We start from the raw sequence: 16,784 nt of genomic DNA, 5'->3' as shown, positions 1-16,784 counted from the left end.
TGAGCATTTCTTCCTGCAGGGTATGAAAGGTGGCCTTGAGTGGGTCAAGTGTAAAGGTAGGGGAGCGTTTCAGAAGGAATTAACCTCTCTGGCCAAGGGGAGGATGGGTTAGAGGAACGAGAAGGCTTAGATTGTTGAGGTGATCAGGAGAAAAGAATGAGGTTAGAGAGACTGGAAATGGAGGAGGAGGAGGTGGTGATGGTGGCAGTTGCAGTGGCAGCTAGGAAGCGGGGAGAAGTGAAGCATTTGGGATAATGTGTAGCTTGAGGCACCCACTGGTCAGCCAGGTATAGATGTCAGGTGGACACTTGGAAATATTGGCCCAGGGAGAGAGCTCGGCTAGACATAGAGATATGGAAGTCACCTTTGTGTTGACAGATGAGGCTCCTTGCCTGGGCCCGGATAGACCACCGAGGTCCTTGGATTGATTTCCTGGGGAAAGGCAACATTGAACTTCCTGATACTGCCTGTTCAAGAGTGTGTGTGTGTTTCTCTTGGATGAACATGTGTATGTGAGCGGATTCAGAGAGGTCTGTAGCCACCTGGAAGACTAATGGCCACTGGTGGGAATTGTAGTTGAAGGCTTTTTTTTTTTTTAATAGGCAAAGCTCCAGAATACTTTAAGTTTTAAGCTCTTTGGGAGAGAAGGAATCTAGATATTAATAGACAATAACAAGGCAAATGAGAATGAAGTTAGCAGGGTGGTGGACTAACAGGTCCTAATGCCTGTCCTCCCATAGAAACAAATAAACAACTAGATGTTGATGAAAAATAGCTCTGTGAAAGCTCCAGAGTGAAATAAGGAGGCTACAGAAACCCTGTGGAGCCTAGAAACAGACTGTTGGCCATATGGAAACGTGCTGCGCGACAAGTAGATAAATGGGGTCGAGAGGGATTTAGATGTGGGGAGACCGGCGTGGAGGAGCACCGGTTGGCAGTGGGACTTGAATTGGTGGTGAGGGTAGCTGGTGTTTGAGTGGTTATTGTGTGGCAGGTGAGGAAGGTACAGCTGTGTTTCCACTTCATAGGCGAGGCGCAGAAGGAGTGGTTAACTACCCAAAGTCACCCAAGAGGGCACAGTTCCTAGCTGGATCTGGGGGTGGTGGAAGGTGAGTAGATGTTCCTGGCTGTGAAAAATGGGGCACTAGCGCAGAGCAGGGAGTGGGTGAAGATGGTCAGAGGCAGAGTGGATCACATTGCTCATACACAGGGTTTCTGCAAAAACAGTGCCTCATCTGGAGCCCAGGAATCGGATATATTGAGGGCTCTTGTGCAGGAGCAACAGAGGGAAAGTGATGGTGGAAAGAGGGACACAGTCGCTGTGAGCAAGTGATAGGCATTGGGAGGGGCTGGAACTGGCATCCAGCAAGAACTTGGGCTTAAAGGGCGGGAAGTCTGGCCGAGAGCGATGGTGATGAAGATGGAAGCAACAGTTAGACTAGCTTTCTTGTGGTAATGATCTCACAATATGTATGTCTATCACATCATCACATTGTGTGCCTTAAAATGATACAATATGATGTATCAGTTACATATCAGTAAAGCTGGAAAAAGAAAAAAAGCAACAGAAGACACTGGAAAAATATAGTATCCCTTGCTGTCTAATCTGTTTTAGGTAATGAGGGATTTGGAGGGATGTCATGTCATCTAAATCTGTAATGCTGGTTTTCTGAGATTTTGTTAGGGAGTAGCAATAGTTTGGATAATGAGGAATACCTCCCTGCTGTCTCTCAAAAGTGTATCTGCATCTGTTTTGTTTTCTGAGTCTGGAGAGTGGAGAATACCTGTAAACAAAGCCTCCATACCCAGATGCGAGGAGAAGGGTGAGTTAGAACCTGAGAGAGCAGCCAGAGTATGGTGGAGGGCTTGGGAAGGCGGCTGGCGGCTGGCGGCTGGCGGCGGCGGCGGTGCAGAACTGCATTTGGAGACTGCGGAGCGTGACAGTTACGGGCCTGAGTGGAAGGGCGCAGGCAGTGCCTCGGCGCTCCTGGGCTGGAGTGTGAGCGCCTGCAAGAAGCAGGTGGGGGTGTGGGTTTGACGTTCGTCGCCATCGAGGAGCCAGGGGCAGTGATGAGGCAAACACGGAGGCGGAGTTCAGAGCAGTTTTAAGATGAACAAGTTATTAAAAATTAGAAAGGGTCACATTCAGTTATGGAAAAGAATTCAGATTGACAGAGGGCATAAAGTGAAAAGTAGAAATCTCCCAAATCTTAGCTTTGCTCTCTTTCTCAAGGTAATGCTAAGTTTCTTGCTAGGTCTTCTAAATACCCTCTGTGCACAAGCCTTAATATATATATATATTATATATACACTTAATATATATTTAATATAGCTTATGAACTTTTACATATTTATTCAATCTTTGTGGCCATCACCCATTTTGAAATATAGAATGTTTCCAATACCCTGATGTCTTCTCCTGGGCTGCTGTGTAAACTACCATGGCCTGAGTGGTGTAAACAACAGAGTTCCAGCTCTGGAGGCTGGAAATCGGAGACTGGGTGCCACATGGTGGGTTCTGGTGAGGGCCCTCTCTTCCTGGCTTGTAGGTGGCCACCATCTCAAGTGTGCTCACGTGTACTTTGCTGGGTGAATGTGTGTGGAGTGAGGATAGGAGATGGGAGAAGCAGCTTTCTGGTGTCTCTTTTTAGTAGTGTACTAGTCCCATCCTGAGGACCCCCTCTTCATGACCTCCTCTAAACCTAATTACCTCCCAGAGACCACTTCTCAAGATATTTTCATGTTAGGACTTCCGCATAATGACTTTTATGGGTTTCCCTGATAGCTCAGTTAGTAAAGAAGCCACCTGCAATGCGAGATACCTAAATTCAATCCCTGTGTTGGGAAGATCCCCTGGAGAAGGGAAAGGCTACCCACTCCAGTATTCTGGCCTGGAGAATTCCATGGTCTTTATAGTCCATGTTTGCCGTAAAGAGTTGGACACGACTGAGCGACTTTCACAGTGACTTTTGGAGGGACACGTTTCAGTCTGCGGTGACAGGAAAGTTCTGTTGTCCTTCCTCCCAATCATTCCCTGTTCCCCTTAAACGCCCCCCCGCCGCCCCTCCCGATAACCAGTGTTCTGATTTCTAGCACCATAGATGAGTTTTTTCTGGTCTTAAAATCCATGGAAATGGAATCATGAGATATGTCCTTTTGGTATGTGGCTGCTGTAGTTCCTTTTATCCCTATTGTTCCATGTAGCTGTGGTTTGATCTTTTCCAGTGCTCTGTGATACACCAGGGTATGAATATACCATCATGAAAAACTCAGATGGTATAATTCTGTACTATACAGTGTTTTAAGGTTATTTGGGGCAGGGTGGGAAGGAGACTCAGACTTTTGTTAGAATCTGGTAACATCTGTAGTGCTTTTCTTGTGTATTTTTTTAAGATGCATGCATATATTTCCAGAGGTTCAGGAACCTCTGGATGCCTTTGATGCTAGTGTCATGGCCCTCAGGACAAGGGCCTTCCTTAGTTTCCTGCAAGGTTTCTCAGCTTTGACACTGTTGATATTTTAGGATGAATAATTCTTTGTTGTGGAAGCTGTGCTGTGCATTGTAGGATGTTTAGCAGCACCCCTGGCCTCGGCCATCTAGATGTCAGTGGCACGTGGTCTCTCTTCCTCTCAATTGTGGCAACCAGAAATGCCTCTCGATAGTGCCAGAGCTCCCCAGAGGGCAAAGCCGCCCCCCAGCTGGGAACCCTTAGTTTAGAGAGGAGAGCTAAGGCCTTTTTGGGGTAGACTTGGTGATCTGCCCTGGGTTATGTTCCCAAGATTCTACACAGATACTTTTCATCACCACTGAGTTGGGGCTGCTCCTTCCAAGGACACGTTCATTGGGTTTCAGTCAGTTCCGTTGCTCAGGCATGTCCTACTCTTTGCCAGCCCCATGGACGGCAGCACACCAGGCTTCCCTGTCCACCACCAACTCCTGGAGCTTGCTCAAACTCAGGTCCATCAAGTCAGGGACACCATCCAACCATCTCATCCTCTATTGAGTTTAGAGACAATTAAAATATCCCACATCTGTAGTTTCTTCTTAGTGGGCAGGACCTTAGAAATCAGCTGAGCCAACCCCTTCATCTCACTGGTGGTGAAGCTGGGATCCAGAGTTGAGGAAGGGCAGATCCCAGGGTCAGAGGGCTGATGTGGGGCAAAGCCAGGATGGGGTCCACATTCTACCCCAGGCCATCCACTGTGAGAGTTTGTCAGAAAGTGGGCTGTGTGGATACTTGGTTTCTGCTTCTCTTTGCACCTTGAAATGAAATAATACAAGTGTTATTTTATGTATCAGGAAAGCTGACACTACACACTCCTGACCAAGTCATCTAGGCCCATACTTGTACTGAGTCACCAGGTCTTTCATTTCTCTTCTGTCTAGGGTAGTTTGTTTTAATTCTTTATTTTCTCCAGTGTCTACCTTCTGAATAATGATTAGGTCTAACTCTTTTCTTAGTTTCACAAGACTATAAAAAAGTATCTGAAAACACTTTTTTAAAATCATTTTTTTCCTAGTCTTCTAGAGGTGTCTGAAACAATAGTATCTGTTAGGGTGTAATTTTCTTTTGGTTATTGTTGTAATTGACAGCTGACAGATACAGCATAAAGTGGAATGCTATTGTCATTTAACCATAGTTTATATATTCAGAAGAAGAGTGGAGAACAGAGCCAGTCTTCAACTTTTGACACTTCCTGTGAGGCTTTCCTCGTTAATCTTGGTGTTGAACATTGAACATTTTTCTTGTGTTTTAATCCTATTACAGTCTAATTAATAAGAAGGTTTGAGGGCAAGATTTCTGCTTCAGATTCAATGCTAAATTTCTTTTGAGTCACACTTTTCATTGTGGAAATTTGGATTTATAATTAAAACCATATTTGATAGTGGGGAATTTAAAAATGGTGCATGTAAAAATTGCGGCTGTCTCCCAGAAGTTCTTACTGAATGATATGAAGCTGTGGTTAAATAAGTCATAATTTAGTATCATATATTTACTAGATTATTTTGAAGCAGAGATGTTTACAATTGACAAAATATTGCCAAATTGGCAACTTTGGAAAGAAGCTAAAATACCATTTTATGATGACGTAAATCACAAGAGTTAATAAAAATACTTCCTGTGTGTCGTCAGCTCCTTGAAATAGGTAGGCATTGTCCTCTCCCCTTTAGAGACAAGGAAATTGTGGGGGAGATTGGGATTCTATCCCCCACCTTCAGCTAGTAAGTGAAACCTTCTAGATTTGAACCAGGTATGTGGGCTCAAAGTTCAGTCTTCTCCTGTTGACATGTTTTCTCTCCTGTTTTCTCCAAGTCCTTTTAAAATATTTTTTTATTACTGTCAAAACTTCTAAAAATAATCAAAAGAAGTAATAACATTGTTAGTTGTATATTTTAAAGAAAAAAGGTATAAACTGCAGCATCAGTTACTTCCCCTCATGTATATGAAATCCTCCTCTGACAACATCCAGAAAATGTATAGCAGTGCTAAATGTGCGTTTATTAGATTGCAGTATCTTTGTAGTTGGAAGAGAGAATGTTTGGGTATATGGTAAAATTAGAATTCCACAGTGAGTGGGAATGAAGTATTGTTTGAGTACTTTGACATTCTGCAGGGAAAGTAGCTGGTATCATCTCCCCGTGCACCTCAGTGAATTGAGAGTCCTTAACGCTGAAGAAAAAATGGCTGGCCTCGTCTTTATCCTTTCACCTCTTTCTCAGCCCTTGGTGTTTCTTGGATGGCTAGGCTGTTTGGCTTGTGGGTGATGAGGGAAGGAGAAGCTCACTGGGGTTGATCAGTGTGTTGCGGTATCTGAACGGGGCAGTGAGCTCCCACTAGCATTCTGTGCGGTAGGGCAGAACACATTCCCTGTGTCTTCACTGGACACATTTCATCATTTACAAAACAGATTTCTTCTCCCAGATGTACTTTCCAAATGAACAGCTTAAAAGAGGGCAGGGAAATGACAGCAGGCCGATTGTGTCACTCAGTCTTTATAGAAGTAATTTCACTGCTAAGGCCTAGTGAGGGTAGGTTTGGCAGGACATTGAAGCAGGCTAGTAAGCACTTATCAGGTCTAGCTCAGATATCCTCGGCAAACTAGGGGTTGGCAAACTGCTAGCTATGGGCCAAAGAAATTGAAGAGTTTTTATTTTTTATGTCTTTAAGTCATTTTGGGGAAAAAAATCTAAAGACTATTTCATGACATGTGAAAATGTTATAAAATTCATATTCAGGTGGCCGTGATTAAAGTTGTATTGGATCGCCTCCACACTTGTTTACCTGTTAACTACATTAAAGTGGAGTTGAGTAATTGCAAGGGTAGTTGTTGTTTAGTCGCTAAGTCATGTCTGACTCTTAGCGACCCTACAGCACACCAGGCTTCCCAGTCTCCCCCGAGTTTGCTCACACTCATGTCCATTGAGTTAGTGATGCCATCCAACCATCTCATCCTCTGTCACCCCCTTCTCCTCCTACCCTTAATCTTTCCTAGATTGTTACCTGTACTTAGGACCAACTGGCTACAGATCAGAAGCTCTTGTATCCACCACCGCCACCTCCAGGTTTAATTAGTTCACTAGAGCAGTTCACAGAAATCAGAGAAACACTTACTTAACGTTCACCAGTTTGTCGTGAAGGATGAATGGCCAGGTGCAGAGGTACATAAGATGGGGTCCAGATGAGTCTTCAGCCCAGGAGCTTTTGTCTCTGTGGAACCTGGGTACCATTCCTGTTCCCCTGGAACCATTGTCCCAGCATGTAGGTGATTCACCAACCCAGAAACTCAGCAAATCTCATTGTTCAGGAGTTTCTATAGAGCTTAGTCTGCAGCCCTTGCTTCCCCTTGCCAGAGGTTGGGGGGTAGGGCTGAAAGTTCCAACCTTCTAATCACTTGGTCTTCCTGGTGACCAGCCCCATCCTGAGGCCACCTAGCATAGCACCTCCAAGTTACCTCATTTGCATAAATTCAGGTGTGCTTAAAAGGGTTCATTGTGAGTTACTGAAGACTCAGAACTTCAGCACATTCCAGGGGTTATAGAAGCTTTGTGCCAGGAACTTGGGGACAAAGACCAAATGTATTTATTATACTACACTACTCTTTTCTGACTTGATTAAAGTGGAAATGACCGTATTTTTCATAATTAAGACACATGTTAATAGCAAGTAGACCAAAATTATTTGATGCATTTTTGCTTTACCCTCATCCTATATGCAATTTGGAGATATTTTTTTTCCTCTTTGTTGACAATGTTTATGTGCGTAGAAGGGGCATTTTTTTGGACACTGAAGGACAGGTGAATGCTAACTAATTTGAGGAAGTGGAAATCTGCCCAGTCCTTGGCTTTCATTCTGAGTAGGAGCTGTCTCTCTAAAGCTGCAGGCTTTAATTTTTTCCTCTAGTTAATTTTTTCAGCATCCTCTAGGTATGGTGAAGAGGTCTGAACTGGGGAACTTCCACTTAAGAAGCATTCACCAGTGGGTCATTGCCTTTCATTTTGGAGGGGAACTTTTTACTCAAGTGTGATGCACAATCAGAAATGTGCATAAGCGATGAGTCTTGCTCCAATTGAACACACTATTAAGCAGCACCAAGTGTAAGAAAATTACCGATCCCCAGAAGCGTCCTTTCTCCCCACCCCTCCCCCCGCCAAAGGGTAACCAGTTTTGCCTTCTGACAGCAGTGATAAGTTTGCCCTTCATTTTAAGCTTCACCGGGTGTTTGAGGAGGTCGTTGGAGGACTTCTTCCCAGAGGCAGAGAGCGCAGGTGGTTGCGCAGAGCCCGCGTACCCTGCTGTGCTCTCTGAAGCACCTTGCAGTGTTTCCAGGGGCCCCTCGCAGTCAGGCAGGAGTCCTGCGGACAGAGAGGGGCCCCAGTGCCGTGAGCTGTCCTTGCTGGTCTTTTCCACCCAGCCCCCGTTTTGCTGCCTTGGCTGTGCCACAGCCCACTTGGGTGGGTTCTCAGTGGCTTCTTCCCGTGGAGTGGCTCCCTCCTCACAGCTTCCCGGGGTGCAGCTGACATCCAGTCTGTGCGTGTGTCCTGACCAGATTTCCCCGACACAGAGCTTGGACTTCACCCTGACAACTCCCCCCTCCCCATCCCATTTTAGTTCTCTCTGTTGGACTAAACTTGTGAGGTTATTTCCCTGATCAGTTTTCAATATCTTGGATCAAGTGATACTGATACTTGGTTGGTTTAACCCCCTATATTTTGTGGCTAATTTGATATATATTTTTGCAGAAAGGTTAAAAATTGTCTTTAAATTTGTTAAATTAACCATGCATTTAAAAATTTTAGTGAAACGGGATGATGACTGCATCATAGTGTAGACTTGGAAACTTTAATAGCAGTTTTTGATAAATCAGTTTCCATTGGTTGAGTTATAATGCGGGACAAAACCAGTTTTTCCAAAATATAGTATTATATACATTACTGTCTTCTTTCAGACAGACATGGAACAAGCTTATTTTCTGCTCTGAAGTTGTATAGCACAATTCTATGTATTATTTGTTCTTTTAGTTTGGAATTTGTTCACCTGAAAACTGGGCTATTTCTTCTAAAATACCACTGGGTTTTTGTCTGGGTATGTAGAGGGAAAGCACTTGTCTGGACCAAGTGTGATCTGAATTCATGCCATTTATACTGTCACTGCCTTATGCTGTGCAGCCTCGGAAATGTTAAGTATCAGTTGGTAGTCGGAAGGGAATGTTTTTGCTCTGGTTTCTGCTTGCCAGTGGATTTGGCAAGAATGTGTAGGAAGCCTTCAAGAAAAACAGTCTCCATAAATGGAAGAACAAAACTCCTACTATTCATTCAACAGATGAGCACCTACTATGTGCCAGGCACTGTTCTAGGAACCTGAGTGAACCTCAGTGAACAAAACAGGTAAAAATCACCATCCTTGTGCAGTTTACATTCTAGCTGGGGTGACAGACCGTAGGGAGATGGGGGAGTGCTGAGGCTGGTTGCGGGCTGCACTCTTAAATATTTTGTTCTATGAAATGAAGTGAAGTGAAAGTCGCTCAGTTGTGTCTGACTCTTTGTGACCCCATGGACTGCATCCTCAGGCTCCTCTGTCCATGGACTTCTCCAGGCAAGAATGCTGCAGTGAATAGCCGTTCCCTTCTCCAGGAGATCTCCCCAACCAAGGGATCAAACCAAGGTCTCCCACATTGCAGGTGATTCTTTACCATCTGAGCCACCAGGGAAGCCCAGGTTGGCATCAAAGGCACGGTGACAGTTGAGAGAGCTAGGGTACAGAAAAAGGACAGGAAGATGTTTGACCCATAGGGGAGCAGCACGGAGGCCCAGAGTGCCTGGAGTGCAGGAAAGGAGGAGGGACGGGGCTGGAGATGCGTCTTGAAGGAAAGAAGAGGTGGGTTGCTTCACGGAGCTTCACTCTGTGTTAACACAAGAGGTTTAAACAGAGGATGGATGTGATCAGACCTTTAAAGGACCACTGGTTGTCAGGTTGAGAGTGTAGGAGACAAAGGCTTAAGCCGGGGAGCCAGGAAGAGGTGATGGTGAGTTGGATGGGGGAGGTGGTAGGAAGAAGTAGATCCTGGGTACACTTTGAAGGTAGATTGAAAGGCTTGGCCTGTCTCATGTGGGATGTGAACTGGGGAGAGCTTTAAGGATTTTGACCCAAGTGACTGATGGGGTCTCCACACTGAGAAGGCCAGGGAGCAGGTTTTATAGACAAGAGGTTAAAGCTCAGTTTGGGGCATGTTAAGTTTAGGATGGCAGAAAGTGAAGAACTACTAAAGAGCATCTTCATGAAAGTGAAAGAGGAGAGTTTAAAAGCTGGGTTAAAACTCAGCATTCAGAAAACTAAGATCATGGCATCCAGTCCCATCACTTATGGCAAATAGATGGGGAAACAGTGGAAACAGTGGCAGACTTTATTTTGGGGGGCTCCAAAATCACTGCAGATGTTGACTGCAGCCATGAAATTAAAACATGCTTGCTCCTTGGAAGAAAAGCTATGACCAACCTAGATAGCATATTAAAAAGCAGAGACATTACTTTGCCGACAAAGGTCTGTCTGGTCAAAGCTATGGGAGAAGGCAGTGGCACCCCACTCCAGTACTCTTGGAGGAATATCCCATGGATGGAGGAGCCTATTGAGCTGCAGTCCATGGGGTCGCTGTGTCGGACACGACTGAGCAACTTCACTTTCACTTTTCACTTTCATGCATTGGAGAAGGAAATGGCAACCCACTCCAGTGTTCTTGCCTGGAGAATCCCAGGGACGGGGGAGCCTGGTGGGCTGCCGTCTATGGGGTCGCATAGAGTCGGACATAACTGAAGCAACTTAGCAGCAGCAGTCAAAGCTATGGTTTTTCCAGTAGTCATGTATGGATGTGAGAGTTGGACCATAAAGAAAGCTGAGCGCCGAAGAGTTGATGCTTTCTTTTGAACTGTGGTGTTGCAGAAGACTCTTGAGAGTCCCTTGGACTGCAAGGAGATCAGAGCAGTCCATCCTAAAGGAGATGAGTCCTGAGTCTTCATTGGCAGGACTGATGCTGAAGCTGAAACTCTAGTACTTTGGCCACCTGATGCAAAGAACCCACTCATTGAAAAAGGCCCTGATGCTGGGAAAGATTGAAGGCAGGAGGAGGAGGGAGTGACAGAGGATGAGATAGTTGGATGGCATTGTCGACTTGATGGACATGAGTTTGAGTAAGTTCTGGGAGTTGGTGATGGACAGGGAGGCTTGGCATGCTGCAGTCCATGGGGTCACAAAGAGTCGGACACGAATGAGTGACTGAACTGACTTGACTGAAGTTTAGGATGTTGTTTAGAGATTCAGCCTTTATTTTACTATGGTCAGAATAATCCTAATTCATTAACTTTGACAAATCATATTTGTTGGACCATATTGAAGTAAAGCATGACTTTTACTTTACATTTATTACTTACCCTCAAATGCATCACTTTAAGTCTTTGTATGGAGAAGTCACTTGAGAGGTTGAGCATTTCCTTTGCTGAATTTCTCTGACATCGGAATGTTACATGAAATATTGGACGTATTTTCTTCTCTCTGCTTTTTTTAAACATAAAGTTTTGTTTCATTCAGTGTTTTATTCGAGGAGTTCCAAAATTTTCCTTATGAAGGAAAAAAGGCGTTTCCTTCTCCTTGGCTCTGTTTGACAAATTATTTTTATCTTAGAGTAAAAAAAAATGTGGGGGAAGAGGCAGCATGTTTCTTTTCTTTCCTCTTTGTGGTGAGAGAGGCCATGTTTCTGACAGTTCATAGAATGTCATTGGCCTTGTAGGTTTCTGAGGAAAAACATTTCTCCATCAGGCAGGAGCCATTGTGTAATAATAATCTGTTTCTTTATTCCTCTGTCCCAGAAAGTACCTCTTACTCTGTAATCTGCATTTTCCCACAGGTGGAGATGGCCAGTTACAGCCTGATTCCATTAGGTAAAAAAAACAAACAAACAAACAAACAAAAAAAACGACCACGAATATCTAGAAACTTTAGATAAAGAGTTATGGCATACATGACTTTTTATCTAAATATTAAAGCCAGTTGGCACTTCATAAAGAATATAGAAATGTTTCCATGTTTATTCCAGCTGAGCTGTTTTTGTTTTAACCTTGTGCCCTTGCTTTTAAAGTTAATGTCCTTTAATGTTCATTTTTAAAACTCCTTATTCTCTTGCTGTGGATTTATGGTGGAAACCATGCCCTTTTAACATTAACCTGAGCTTCATAGCTGAGATGTAATTGTATATTACATTAACATTGTAACTACACTTCTAGACCAAGGGATTTCAAAAGTACAGTAGAAGTCATGCCTTTAGAACAAAGAGGAAAATTATAATCAACAAAAGCTACTTTTGAAAGACTTGTTCTTTTTTAATAAATAATAATTTTGTTAACCTTTTAGCAGTGAAAATTTTTTAAATGATGTTGATACTATTTACCTTCTCTTGATTTCAATAGTGGTAGTAGTTAAAAACTCCTTGGTCATGAACCTTATACTAGGATGGTACAGTATGTAGAAGATTCATAACTGTGTAATGTGCAGTAAATATCAACACTGTTCAAAGCGTTTTTCTCAGTCAGTTGTTGGAGAAAGAGGTGATCTTACTAATAATATTCATCATCTAGAAACCAGCTACTATTGTATAATTATTAGTTGCAGTGGTATTTCTGAAAGTAGTAGATGTATTAACAAGTCTAATATTCTGAGTGTCATATATAACAAGCAAAGATGGATCTCTGCTCTCAGAGATGAAGCTAAAGAACAATGAGTGGAGACTTGGACATGAATTTTAAAAGATCGTCTTTTATGTGAGCAAAGGAGCAGGTGTGTGAGACTAACAGGGATCAGTTAGAAGCCTGTCTTCTGGCCTCAGTTCTGCCTCGTTGCTGCAGAGACTGTTCTGGGCCCAGGACTGAGCTCTGTGGACTGACGTTGCTACTCACTTCTCAGGGTCCTCAGAGTTGTAGGGAATCATATAAGATAAGGGCCTTATTTTATAAATTGCCCGGCCCTCTGCAGGTGGGGCGCTTTCCTGTCTCAGACGGGCGGAAGGAGGGAGGCACAGGTGAGGGTTCTTTGGGCCTCTCAGAGGTTGCCACCGTGGGTTCTGTCCCCTGTCAGCTCTGAGCCTGTGAAGGGAGACAGGAATTCTAGTTTGTGCCTTAATATCTTTGCTTTTGTTCTGGTGGCAGAAATCAATCTTGGGGCTGTCAGTATGGACAGAAATGATCTATTTCTTCTCAGTCTGACTCATTTTCTCTGTCAGACCTGTCATTCTTGGGCTATGTTCAGGAACAAACCCTGCTTGTTGAAGACCTGCCTCCTTGTCTGTTTTCAAAAAGTCCCAGTGTTTCGTTGAGCTTGTGACAGGTTCAGGCAGTGTGTGAAGCCTATCCTTCCCTTGACTTGGGTCTCTTCTTTCTTCTCCCCCACCTAGGATCTGCATCCCCGATGGATACTGAGGGGTTCGGTGAGCTCCTTCAGCAAGCTGAACAGCTTGCCGCGGAGACCGAGGGCATCTCAGAGCTTCCCCATGTGGAACGGAACCTGCAGGAGATCCAGCAGGCGGGCGAGCGTCTGCGTTCCCGTACGCTCACACGCACGTCCCAGGAGACAGCAGATGTCAAGGCGTGAGTGCTGCTGGGGAGGGAGCTCTGGCACTGGGGGGCTCGGGGGCAGGAGCTGTTCTTCTTTCCTGCCTTGAATTTGGCTGCAGTCTGTAAAATTCAGATACAAGCCAGATCCTCAGGAATTCGAAAGAGGTTTTATAAACAGGTCAGCAGCGCTGCTTTGTCCCCCACCTTCCTGGCTTTCCCAGCCTGCCTACCTGACCAGGCTGTGAGCCCCATCTCAGGCAGAGGTGATCAGGGTGAGAGAGGGTGTAGAGCTTTGCCGTGCAGAGTCGTCCCAGTCGTTTTCCTGCTTGGGTTCACTAACTGTTGGGTCATAAATGGTTCACATAGTGTATTGGTAAATGTGGGTCACACAGATAAGTGTACCCTTTAAAGCCAGAGAGCACAAAGTGATGGGCACCGTTCTTAAGAGCACTTGGAAGAAATTGATGAGCAGTTAGTGATGAGAAGCCATCCGCATGAGTAGTGATTCTGTCTGCTTATTGTCAGTGACCCTGTAGGCTGCTTCTAAAAGACCTTGGAAATGCGGTACCTGCCAGTTGATTGTAGAAGAGGAAAGTGGGTGAGCCCCGAGGAAGTGCGGCGGGAGAAAAGTGCAGATTGACTGTCTGACCAGTGGCTGCTGCTGCCACACAGCGTGCGTTGGGTTGTTGATTCTACAGACATATGTTTGGGGTCCCCACTGTGCCAGGCCTGGACAGTCTCTTGGCTACAACCATGAATTAGACGTGGTCCTTGCCCTCAAGGAACTTATTCTTTAGTGAGGCAGAGAAAAAATCTTACCACTTTCCATAACAAATGTGTTTATTGATTACTTACTGTACATCAGTAAGATTTTGCTTAGTCCTCACAATAAAATGGCAACCCACTCCAGTATTCTTGCCTGGAGAATTCCATGGACAAGGAGCTTGGCAGGCTACAGTCTGTGGGGTCACAAAGAGTCGGACACGACTGAGTGACTGACACTTTCACAATAAATAGTAGGACTGTGACCCCTGTATTACAGTTGAGCAGCTGAGGCTCAGAGAGGGCAAGGAACTCTCCGCTCACACGGCTGGCGAGTAGTGAGTCAGGAGTCAACCCCGGAGAGGGTGGCTCCAGAGTGTGTGCGCCTTTAGCCCTGATGGAAGCGTCGTGGAAGGATGGAGAGGTGGTGTGACTGGTGGCCTTGCTGGGCCTGGAAAGTGGCTGGGATTCTCTGTGGAAAATACATCATGGGAATCGTCAGTCATCGTTGTCATTCCTTAAACTTGAAAAAGACCTAAATGCTGGTATTAAGGTGGGGACATTGTTTTGGATACATAGTGAATAATGTCACCAAGATGAGTATAACGGCTGCATTTTCTTTTTTCAACTCATCTTGAGATCTGAATGTCTTGGCTGCCATGCTGAGTCAGTAAGGATGTTGTAGAAATCCTTATGTAGGCCTCCCCAGAATTTTAGTTTTCTAAAATACTAAGTTTTAAAAAAATAATAATAAAATTTAAAAAAAATACTAAGTTTTCTTGGTTCTGTTGGTATTGGTAAAGGCACATCAAGGGAGCCCTGGCAGGGATTTTTTATTACCCGTCCTTGCTCCCCTGCACTGTCGCCCAACACCCCAGCCAGCCTTCAGACGTTTCCACTGACTAGCCCTCCCTGCAGGCTCCTGCTGCAGCTCCTGGCTGCCTGCGGTTACCCCGGGGCTCGAGCATGCAGGCTTTGCTTATGTGACAGGATGCTGCTGGAGCGAAAGGACTGTGATGCCAGCTGAGTTGCTATAGTTATAATTTAATTGCATCAGCTTTACAGCCTATTAAGAGCAAAAAGGGAAAATGTTTTCTTGGTAACAATTATCAGTCATGCTCTCTTTCTTGTAAATTTCCATTCTTCCTCATCTCTTTCTACCTTAAATTCATCATTTTAGCGGGGAGGAAGTTGGAACATTGAAAGAATGGGTATAGGGTGGGGCAGGTGCTTAAAAAGAAACCAAAGGGCTGATGACTGTATTTTTCCATCTCTGTGATAGGCAGAGACATAAAGTGTGGTGTGAATATTTCAGTACAAGATGAGGGCAGAGGAAAGAAGTGAATAGGGAAAATTTTCTTACATGAAATAAATTTTGAAAAATTTCTGTCTTCAAGATTTTAGTTAAGATTGGATTGTAGATTTAAGATTGAATTGTTCTGTGTTGAAATGCATTTGTTTAAATAGACTGTTGGATTTTTCATTTTAGGGAACAGATTTGATTGCTTTTTTGCATGTGTGTGATATTTTTAAATTGTTAAATTTCTTCACACATAAAAAAGAATATGCATAACGTATATGAAGGTATAAATCAGGGGTTGGCAGACTAAGACCCAGGAGCCAAATGCAACCCGCTGCCTGTTGAAAGTTTTATTGGAACACAACCACACATACTTGTTTATGTATTGTCTATGCTGCCTTTGTGCTACAGTAGCCGAGTTGAGTAGTAATGACAGACTGTATGGCCGGCAAAGCCTGAAGTACTTACTGTCTGCCTTTTACGGAGTTAAGTTTGCCGACTCATGGTGTAAATAGTAGTAAAGTGAATGAATACCGCTGTGCACATTGCACAGTTAAGATATAGAATGTTATCAGTAGCGGCGAACCCCAATCTGGGTACACATCGTCAATTGCATCTCCCTCTTTTCCCACGGGCGATGCCTCATTGAATTTTTCCATTCAGCTCAGAAGCCAAACAATCTCGGATACAAAGAAAAAGTCAGCAATCACTCTCTCTGCCCAACTTCACCCTCCAAGGTCATCAGTGTCATTAACTTGCTTGGTCTTTCACAATTTTCCTCATGATCAGGCAAAACATGTATACACTTTTATTTGCCCAGAGTTAAACAGCAGATTATAACATTTTCTGTGCTCATACTACTAACCTACCTTTTAAAGCACTTATTGTTTGTCAGACGCTGTGCCAAGTACTTTACATGCATTATGTACTTTCCTGTGAAATAAAATAACTCTTTGAAATAAGTGTGACTGTCTCCTTTTTATATTGAGGAGTCAGATAGCAGGTGGTCACACCAGAACTCAAACCCAGCTTGAGCAGTGAGAATCCCTCATGTTTGTGAGGCATTTTCAGTTTCCAAAGGCTTATCATGGGCATTCTCCCGACTGGTCTTCACAGGCCTGAGAGGTGAGAGAGGCGGGGCTTTCCTCCATGTTTTAGCAGGAGAAAAAGGAAGCTTGGACAAGTGAGCTGTCCGGGATTTTCAGTCAGTATCTGACAGGTGGGACTAACCCAGGCCTCTGGACTTCCTTCTGAGAACAGCTTTTGTCTTCCTGTTCTCCTGGGACTGGACTGTTTGACTCCAGCCTCTCTGGCTTTCTGCTCAGTAGAGGCTCCCTGGCTTGTAAAATTTGGGGCAGGGAACCTTTGGATTTTTCCACCCTGAGAAGGTGAAACAGCCTTTGTTTGTATTAGTAACATTATCCTTACCCTAGATTCCCTGCCTCCTTCATGGTCCCTCTCTCCACCTCCCCCCTGCCGCCCCATCAGGGCTTCTGCAAATGATGACTTTCCTCATAATTTTCATAGCTAATTTTTAAATTTCAAGGTTCCCAACCCTGGTATGCCTTAAAATCACTGGGCTCTGAATACCTTCTTGCATATCGCTGGTGGGGATAGAGTGCCGGT

General features: G+C 44.3%; 1 protein-coding gene across 1 annotated transcript in view; it reads left to right on the top strand.

Moving 5' to 3' along the window:
• Positions 1–16,784, top strand: part of NUP93 (nucleoporin 93) — a 105,424-nt gene that overhangs the window by 2,815 nt on the left and 85,825 nt on the right. Inside the window, exon 2 of the mRNA XM_043435304.1 lies at positions 12,937–13,129. Within this exon, the coding sequence (XP_043291239.1) occupies positions 12,951–13,129 (179 nt within the window). The 5' untranslated portion in view covers positions 12,937–12,950. The remainder of the gene's footprint in view (positions 1–12,936; positions 13,130–16,784) is intronic.

The sequence above is a fragment of the Cervus canadensis genome, chromosome 18 (genome assembly GCF_019320065.1).
Source record: "Cervus canadensis isolate Bull #8, Minnesota chromosome 18, ASM1932006v1, whole genome shotgun sequence".
NCBI lineage: Eukaryota > Metazoa > Chordata > Mammalia > Artiodactyla > Cervidae > Cervus > Cervus canadensis.
The sequence above is the reverse complement of the archived record's forward strand: the minus strand, read 5'-3'. Positions and strand labels throughout refer to the sequence as shown.